The sequence below is a fragment of the Musa acuminata genome, chromosome BXJ1-9 (assembly GCF_036884655.1).
Source record: "Musa acuminata AAA Group cultivar baxijiao chromosome BXJ1-9, Cavendish_Baxijiao_AAA, whole genome shotgun sequence".
NCBI classification, from domain to species: Eukaryota; Viridiplantae; Streptophyta; class Magnoliopsida; order Zingiberales; family Musaceae; genus Musa; species Musa acuminata.
The window spans coordinates 15,854,878-15,864,275 of NC_088335.1; the positions used below are offsets into that span (position 1 = coordinate 15,854,878).

At 38.2% G+C, this 9,398-nt stretch overlaps 1 protein-coding gene across 1 annotated transcript; it reads left to right on the forward strand.

Annotated features, from left to right (window-relative positions):
- The first annotated feature begins 260 nt into the window (after window positions 1-260).
- LOC103998471 (uncharacterized) lies at window positions 261-8,283 on the forward strand. The gene is made up of 3 exons (XM_065083360.1): window positions 261-1,526; window positions 6,142-6,828; window positions 7,488-8,283. The coding sequence occupies exons 1-3, from the start codon at window positions 363-365 to the stop codon at window positions 8,073-8,075; spliced, it is 2,439 nt and encodes an 812-aa protein (XP_064939432.1). The 5' UTR covers window positions 261-362; the 3' UTR covers window positions 8,076-8,283.
- Window positions 8,284-9,398: the final 1,115 nt, after the last annotated feature.

Genomic DNA, 9,398 nt, shown 5'->3' on the forward strand with positions numbered 1-9,398 from the left:
TTAAAATAAAATAAATACTGAAATCGGATTTTGATCATAGAATCTTAACAAAGCATTGACTCCGATCAACCTCGCTTAACTCAATCGGAATCCAATCATTTGGTTCCATCCCGGTCCTGCCGACTGTAAAGAACCTGCGGGTTGGAGAACCTGCGGGTGATGGAGTTTATTGGAATTGATCTGACCTGTCTGCCACATCAGTCTATCGGTCTCCAACGTTCTTGTCGATGTAAAATTAAAAGAGTATTAGACGGATGGTAGTAGAATTATTGGATCACGCACTCAGACTTCGTCACAATCGAATCGACCGACTCTCGTTTTGGCCTCTGCCTGCCTGCCTGCCCCGCTCTGTCTCTTCATTCATGGCGTCGTCGTCGGAGGCAGGATTCGATGAGGCCATTAATGGTTCCCTCTTCGATGGTATGGTTCTCTTCGTGCCCTCCTCCGTTGATATCTCCCTGCCTCAAGTTGGTGCATCTCTGCCACCGCCGCCTGACGCCGCCACCACCTCCCAACCTCAACCCAAACCCCTACCCGTCGATGAAGACCTCTTTTCCGATCTCACCCTCCAGAATCTCCCATCTCCAACCCCCTCCCCCCTTGATCCTCCAACTCCGTCTCCTCTTCCCACTCCAACTCCTACCCCATCGCCTCCCTCCTCGCATCTCCAGCCGCCTGCCTTTCCTTCTCGCCAGCCCTCCCGCAAGAAGAAACGGGCCGTCCGGATTGGCTACGCCCGAGAAACAGCGGGCCCCGCCGCCGCCTTGTCGGAAGACGTCCATCACCTCTCCGATCCCCTTCGTAACAAATCTCCTCCTCCTCCTTGCTCCTCCGGCACCGCAGCAGTCGTCATGGCGATTGCTTCGAAGTCGATTGCAGACGAACCACCTACTTTTTCATATGATTTAGGTGTAGGTTCCGCTCCACATCCCGATACGGCCATATCGGTGGTAGAGAACGACCCGACTCCTGGACCACCTCCTTCCAAATCTCTGGAACAACTCAGAGAAGAGACGGACTATGGGAGCTCGTGTGAAGCTGTCGTCAAAGAAGACAAGGGTCACCAGCCCCCGATGGAAGAAGGAGAAGACGAATATATTTGCTCAGGGGAATCGGCCGCTAGAGAAGGCGCCTTTGATTCCGCAGAGGAGGGACTACAGGTGGTCAGGGCTCAAATCTCCAAAAATCTTGAGTCCATCCAGCAAAGAGCAGCTTCAGCATATGCAGAGAGGAAGGAATTGGAAAGAAGACGGAGAACAGCGGTTGAGACCGTGAATTCCGCATCAGCCAAGCATAAGAACTTGGAAAGAGAGCTTGAGCTAGCCTGTGAAGCTGAGGACTTTGAGAGGGCTGAAAGGGTCAGCCAGAACCTCTTGACCATGGAAGAGGAGAAAAACAAACTCCTACTCTCGTTGAGGGAAGCAGAGGCAGATTGCGAAGTTGCTGAATCAAAGATGCTGGAGGTGTTGGAGTGGCAAATAGCGGCAGAGGAAGAAGGTGTTTTCCTGCTGCAACAGTTTTCTAAGGTAAAACCATCACTACTCTAGAAATTAAAGATAGATAGGAATATTCAGGACTAACTAATCTGGTTCCAAAGGAAAAGCATTTGCTGCTTGGGTATTTGGGCTAATCAGGACTAACGAATCTGAGTTACAAATATTTAGGACTTAACTTGGGCTAAACAACCTACATTCAAATTTCCACATTGTTGTCTAAATTTTTAAGTTCTCTAAGTAATTATCAAGTATTTCATAAGTTGATAGGAAAAATGTTGGTTCTTATCAATATCTAGTGTCATTAGCTACTGATTATTATTATTTTTAAATATAGTTCCTTTTGCAAGCATGCACATCTACTCTGTAGTTTTAACATGTTAACTATTCTTGTGGGCTTGTTTCAATGCCAGATTACAAATGCAGATGCACCAGGGAAACTATTCTTGCTTCTTTATCTGTAAGTCTACCAACTATGTAACAATCCACCTATTGCTCTTGAACATAAAACAGAACCAGATTTAAAGGTCCGACCAAAACCACAAGGAATCGGACCCTTGGATGGTCCACTTTGTTAATTGGATCACTTTAATCCATACTGATCGAAATGCCCTTGTTTATAATTATCCTTTCATTTGTTTTTGAGGGAATTCCAGTCTTTTTTAAGAGAAAATTCAAATTATTTTTCTAACATCGTATGCTACTTTGTCATCTCTCATTGGTCAATTCTATCATTATCACTTTGTCTCACCACCATTGTTCTTCCTTGTCATTGCCCTCTTACACTCTCTTGTTATCACCCTTCTCATTGCCATCCACATTTACTCTATAGTCTCTACCCTCTATTAGTCTCTTTTACAATCTCCCTTTCTCTTTCTCTTTCCAACATCAATCTCTTCAATAACTATCCTTTTTATCCACCTTCGTTTCCAATTTTTTGTCATTTTACGTTGTGCACTCCCATGTTTCTTTTATCAACTAATTGGGAGTGGATTTTTTTGAATCCTATGTTTTCTTGAATAAATTCTATGATAGAGAGACACTTTACATATGTATTTTAGCAATAATTTTTTTCACACATTTTATGATAAAATATTTTTTTATTAATGTAATATATAAGTTTAATTAATTTTATACTTTTTGTATAAAACCAAGTATCGTTGTTTTGAGTGCCATACCCATTTTAGTGATCTAGTCGGATGGATACATACTGATCAATGTTGGTGTATTGTGTGTTGATACGTACTGGTGTTTTGGAGAGGAAGTAAAAGACGAAGAGGAGGAAGAAGGAGGAAGCAAGCAGATAGGATCATACCCGAGAAATGATTAGGGCAAAGGTCGTGTGTGGCGGTAGTGTACAGCAAGGTTGTGACAAGTGGAGGTCGCCGATAATAGCTTGCGTGAGAAGTGGAGGTCACGACTGCGTGAGAAGTGGAGGTGTTGGTCGTGGTGAGAAGTCACAGTGAGAAGTAGAGGTCGCGACTGTGCGAGAAGTGGTGGCAGGTGTTTGAGAAGTGGAAGTGATTAGGGTTAGAAGTTTCCCTTTTATGTGGCGGACCGGACCGGGGCAGTCCGCATACTGATTGCCCCTTTTATTTGTATTTAAATGCGAAGTTTGATAGGTAAACATTACACCATAACCAGTTACTTGTTTTCTGATTGAAATGTACTCTTCATGTTAGATATACGAATATCTGAAAATTCACAAGTGGTGTATTCAACATATCACTTCTGCAAAACGACATTTAGTCACCTAAAGTTAGGATAATGGAGTGTGTATTGTTCTTGTCAATCTACAAAACTAATATTCCTCTTTGCCTAGACAACAGACACCTTAATGCCTTCCAATTTTTGAGGCCTTGAATGTGATTTTTATTTTAAAGAACAGTTTAAGAAAATACAAAATTTTGTCCATTTCTCAAGCCAGTTACTCTCCTTGTCCTGTCAACTGACACAACTCAATGTCTTCATTTATTAAGGCCCTAAACAAGATTTCTAATGAAGAGAAGTTTGATATTATAGATTCAGTATCATCCTTTCTTGCAAGAGTTTTAGATATTATTGTTTGCGCATGATTGAGGAAAGTCAAGTACGCAATCCCCTCGAAGATTTCTTTTTGATTAATATTGCACTGCCATTACCTCATGACCAAGGTCTGCAATTTCGTACCGTACCGGAGTTTCGACGATCGCTCGGTACAGTACGAAACTGTATACCGAGCGGTATACAGCTTGGTATATATATATATATATATATATATATATATATATATATATATATATATATATATATATATATATATATATATATATATATATATATATATATATATATATATATATAAAATCCGAAAAAGGCGACATCACGTTGTTGAACGTCGCCTTTTTCTAAAATATTTATATATAAATATAAATAAATAAATAAATATATATATATATATATATTATTTTATTATTATTTTTCGTTCTGTCGGGTAGCAGACGGTCCGCGTACCAGTATGTCGTCAGACCGGTACGCACCGCCCGTACTAGGCGGTATCATTCGGTATTGCTTTCCTTGCTCATGACTCATATTCTAACCTAGTTGTTGATATAGACTTTTCATCTCCTTTTGCAAAATTGGATTACCAAAAGCTGAAATATTGGCTAGAGCCACATTGGTTCTTCCAACCCCCTTTGCATCTTAGAATTTTTAGCATAAGAGTGGTTATAACTAGCTTTAGGACTTCAAAGCCTCTCAGCTTGCCCTTAATGCCATGAACATTGATAAGATAAAACTCTCAAATCAGTTGGTCTCCAATTTAATTTTCATTTTAATTTTGTCATTTGAGATATCTGAATTTGGAATCTAGGACATTTGCCAAGTGGATTTTAGATAGTTTAAAAAAATCTGTATTTTGTTAGAATTTGTAATCTAACCCTCAGGATGAATGAAAATAAATTATCTTAAAGAACCTACAAACTGAATTTGAAGCAGCTAGCAACCAAACCAATCTTTCAGCTGAATAAAAATTTTAAACAGGTATGTGAAAATTCTAAATGGCAAATGATGATGTTGATTTTGATCATCCCACCAAGCCGGAAAATAAGAACCCATTTGGTCCTTTTTTCTGAAGTAAGCAGCATGTTGCAGAACAAGGAACATTGAGGTGGATCTCACCCAATGTGGGAGGTGACCTAGGCTGAGGTGCTTTAAGAGGGACAAAAATGCACCGAGGTGGATCTTGGAAAAATAGAAGGTGCCAGTAATGTGCCTGGTGAGGTGGAGTATAAGTTGAAAATCAGACTACACTTGGAGGTGGAGTATAAGCTGAAACAAGGAAAAAGGCTTAGAACTTGATAAAATAAGAGACCCCCCCTTTTATCTTCGGAGGAGTTGTCTTTTATAGTATAGATATTGTTTGTATTCAGACCATTGGGAAAAAGATTATTAACTTATTATTTCGTTATGATCTGGAGATAATGTGGCAGATGTGCTGTTGCCAGATTGACTGGATCACAATATTTCTGACAGGTCAAGATGTCTGCATGTTGCACTTGCTTACTTGTGTTTTTTGGGGTCTGTCTTATCTCCACATCAGCAAACAAGTCCATACATAATATTTCAATTGAAATCCAATGTATAAACCTGGTTGTAACATCTCAAAGATTGTAGAGAATGCATTTGGAGGCTCTCAAGTACCAAGTCTACCAAGCCCTTATACAAAAGTTGTTCTGCAAAACAAAGGATAACTAAAATTTGCTGCTGAAAATGATGCTTAGACTGAGATTGTAGATCATACAATGATTAAATCACAAATTAAGGAAAGGTTCCATTAGTTGTGGCCTTTGATGTGTGTTGACTAGCTTCATATCAGAATTTCCTCAAGTAACAACCAGGTTAAGAGTCTTGATCCTAAACCAAAATATTTGTTGGTTCTAAAATGTTTTGCAGAACTTGACAGCTAGCTGAAATTGTGCACTAAACCACAGATCCAAATAATGTTCCACTCGTGGAGCCTTCGTAGGTCAAATCTAGTTGCTATATTTCGTTACTTATCAGAAAAGAAAATTGAATTGAGATATCTGATGATATTTCTCAATGCAAACTGTTTCTTGGTCAATCCCCCTCATCCTGAACTGAATTTTTTGAAAGGCTTTCATTAAGATGTGCTTGAATATGCTGTTTTCTGCACTTGATACTTCTCAGAGATACGATTATGGGTCCCAGATATGAACTTCTAGAGCGGCTTGTATGAGTTTCCAGCAGGAAATCACCAACAGATAGAACTGATTATATGCAAGATGGGCCTTAATGCCTCTTGAACTTTGGATAAGCTATAGCATTTAAGGGTTTCAGCTGGTATGAATTTTCCCTTCCAATTGGTGGATAGTGAATGAGCTTTCTCATATGATGTTTTTCTTTTACCTCTTGAGTTCATTCTTGAAATTGATAGGACATGCCTATTATGGGACAAACATGTTGCTCTATAACATGCCTATCATAGATGAGTTTCAATATGATAATTTTTTAATGTGTAGCAGACTTAGGTTACTCTGTTTATATAATCTTTGCTCTGCACCCATTACTTGTGCTACCTTAGTTGTCTTAGTAAGAAAGAATTAACAGAATGATGTGGTTACTGAAAGATTTCTCTTCCTATCCACAGGATGCAGCTAATTCTGCAGAATCAGTTCTTAAAAATGCAGAAAAAGAGTCTTGTAAAGAACTGGAAGAGTGGCAATCTTCAGTTGAATTGTTAGAGGTTAAGAAGCTGGAAATGGATATTGAGTCACTGTTAGTATCTGAAGCATGTTCAGGATTGGAAAATGCAATAGAAGACCTAGTTAAAAATGACAGGGAAGAAAAAGAAATGCTGACAAGAAAAGGTGTTGTTTTGGCAAAAGAATTGGATGAACTACGAGAATTGGTCATACTGAAGGAGGCAGAGATTGCTGATAACAAGTGCCAAATACAAGATGTTGAGAAAAGAATTTCTAATGTGGTTTTTAAGTTTCACGAGACACAATCTACTATTGTCATGAAGCATGAAAATTTGCAGGCAGTCTTTCTCAAGGGAGAATCTGAGAAAGAGGCATTGTTAAAAAAACAGAAGGAAATTGATGAAAATATCTCTTTATCTGAAGAGAAGAGGAAAAAGCTAATGGAACTTTCAGGAATTTCATCTGCTGAAGCAAAAACTTGTCAGGATTTGGTTGGATTGAAAAAGCATTTGGCTTCTTTGGTTTTGAAATCACGGGAGGACAGAGTGAAGTTCTCAAAAACAGAGGAAAAGATACTGGAAGATATTCAGATACTCAGAGAAGAAATTTTAGCTGCAAGAACTGCTCTACAGGTATCCCTATAATTTAGCAATTAGCCTTCTCACTATACTTGAGTAAAAATAATTTATCCATAAACAGAATCTCCCTTTGAGTTTGACTATGGTGTCAGTGGATAATGGTGACCCCAGGTGTGGTTTAGCCAGCACCTTGATCCTTGAGGCCATAATCCCATCCAAAGCCGACAATATTTGTGGTCTATGCCCAAGACTATCCTTCAATTTGGTCACCCAAACTCTTCTAATTTGAAAATATCAGTGCAAATTCTTCTTTATTATGTCTCTAGGTACATAACTCTGCTGGTTTTCAAAGAATACTTGCAGGATGATCAAATAGTAATTTGAACATCAAAGGAAGATCTGTCTCTTCAATGTTAGTATAAAAACTAAATGAAGCACTACAAATATTCGACAAAGTATCTTTTCTCAGTGTACCCCTCTACCTAGCAATTTTTTTTAGCCCATGCCTTGCTCCTGTGCATATGTCTAGGCCATGGGTCACTTCAGTCAGTCTGCACAGAGTAGCCAACGCTGGTTTTATTAATTCCTTTGAAGTCATACAAGAAAACAGATGGATTATCTATAACGTGCATCTATTGAGCTTAGTCTTGTTTCACACTCTTTCCTGCCAATGCGTCATGCTAAATCCTGACAAACTGAGTTTTATTCTATAGGATCTATCTTCAGGTAGGGCAAGCATCCAACAAGAAGTTGCTTTGTATAAGCAAAGAATAGATTTTATCGAGAAAAGAGGGCCTGAGCTGGAGGCTGAAAAGAAAGTTGCTGCTGCTGCTAGAAATTTCAAGGAAGCTGGGCGGGTAGCAACTGAGGCGAAAGCATTACATAATGCGAAGGAAGATCTGCAACATAAGAAGGAGAAGAACATCTTACACCTAGAAAAGCTAGAGGAGGAGATCAAAAGCAATGTTGACAAAATTCAGGAGAACGAAGGTTTAATTCTACTCAAGGAAAAAGAGGCAGCATTGGCAGGCTGCAACAGGCTCCAATTAGTTGCTGCAGCTGCAAGGGCTGAGAGATTAGCTGCTCTTAAAATGGGTGACCTTGAAGAAGGGAACTTATTACTTCAAGAGGCTGAAGCTGCGGAATCGGAAGCCAGGGAGATTCAGGAAGTCTACAACTTCGATGTAGAGGTGGATGGTAAGAATTTTGTATCGGTGGCATTCATAACCAACCTTAATGGAGATCATTTGACGGAAGTGGCTTCTCTCAACCTCCCTGCTGTTGCTGGTACACAGAGTTAGCTGGTGACACGAGAGACTTTGGTGGTACAGACTAATGTCTCAAGAGCATCAGCAACAGTGAAACGAGGTTTCTAAAAGTATGCTGTATTTTTTATGACCTTTGTAAGAATTGTCCTGTAAAAGCTACAATTTGTAAATGTCACCCCTCATTGAGTAAACTACCCGTAACTCGAGCGAGCATCTAAAGCAGCTTGAATCTTGGCTGACAGTTGGGCGTGGGCATTTCGTTTCTTTAACCTCTTATGTCCAATTTCTGTGGCAATGTCTTTATTTTCATTCATTTACTAAAATACACTGAATAATCTGCACGATACAAAGTGCGAGCAAAAGTTCAGGGTTTGCTCTAGTGATTCATTTTTGGCCTTCAAATTTCAAGGACAGTCACTTTTTCAGTCAACCTATCTTACGTGGTGGTGTCTGATCTTCCTTAATCTACATCGGTGATCAGATCCGGAGTAAAATTCAACCAATTTTTAGGAAAGTTATTTTTGGATTGGTATATTCTTTTTTTTTTTTTTCTTTTATCAGTGTCTTGACTTTCCTTTTATTAAATGATTGTGAGAGGGTATCCCAAAGTAATCTCTTGCCTTTGCATTAGATCGATTTGTATGGTAAATCAGTGAGGTTAGAGTGTTTTTAATAGGGTCGTAGCACTTTTAACACATCCACAAAAATAGAATAGGGTTGCAATCTTTCTGACACCCCCACAAAACAATAAGTTAAAACTTAAAATACAATATACTATAACCGATTTAGTTGAATCAAAAATATTAAATTTAACATATGATATAAACCAACAAGTTGATCACAATTCTACCAAAAACCTTTTAACTATTCACGAAGGATCAATGATAAGAACTAAAGTTAAAAGGTTATTTTAAAGAGAATGATAAAAATTATGATGAATTTTAACTTATTTTAAAGAGAATGATGAATTTTAACCTATTTTAAAGAATAAAGGTTATTCAACTAGGGCTATACTGAAAATTATGAGCTTATTTTATTTTAGTTTAGGTTTTATTTTATTAAAATAAAAGATCATGTGTCTTTTAATTAGTCATAGGGAGTTTAAAGGCAAATTTGATCTACATTCATAAATTAGGAATATGAATTTTATTTATTACATTTAATGAGTTCATTCCCTTTATACTCCCTTTGTAAAAAGATAATTCAAAAGTATAATCATCTTTAACACTAATGAGTATTTTGTTTTTAAGTACTTGCATCAATTTTGAAACTTATCAAGTTTTTCTGCTTGTCATATTCAAAATCTAAAATCTTTGCTTTTCCTTTCAACTTATCAAACTTTTTAATTTGTGACGT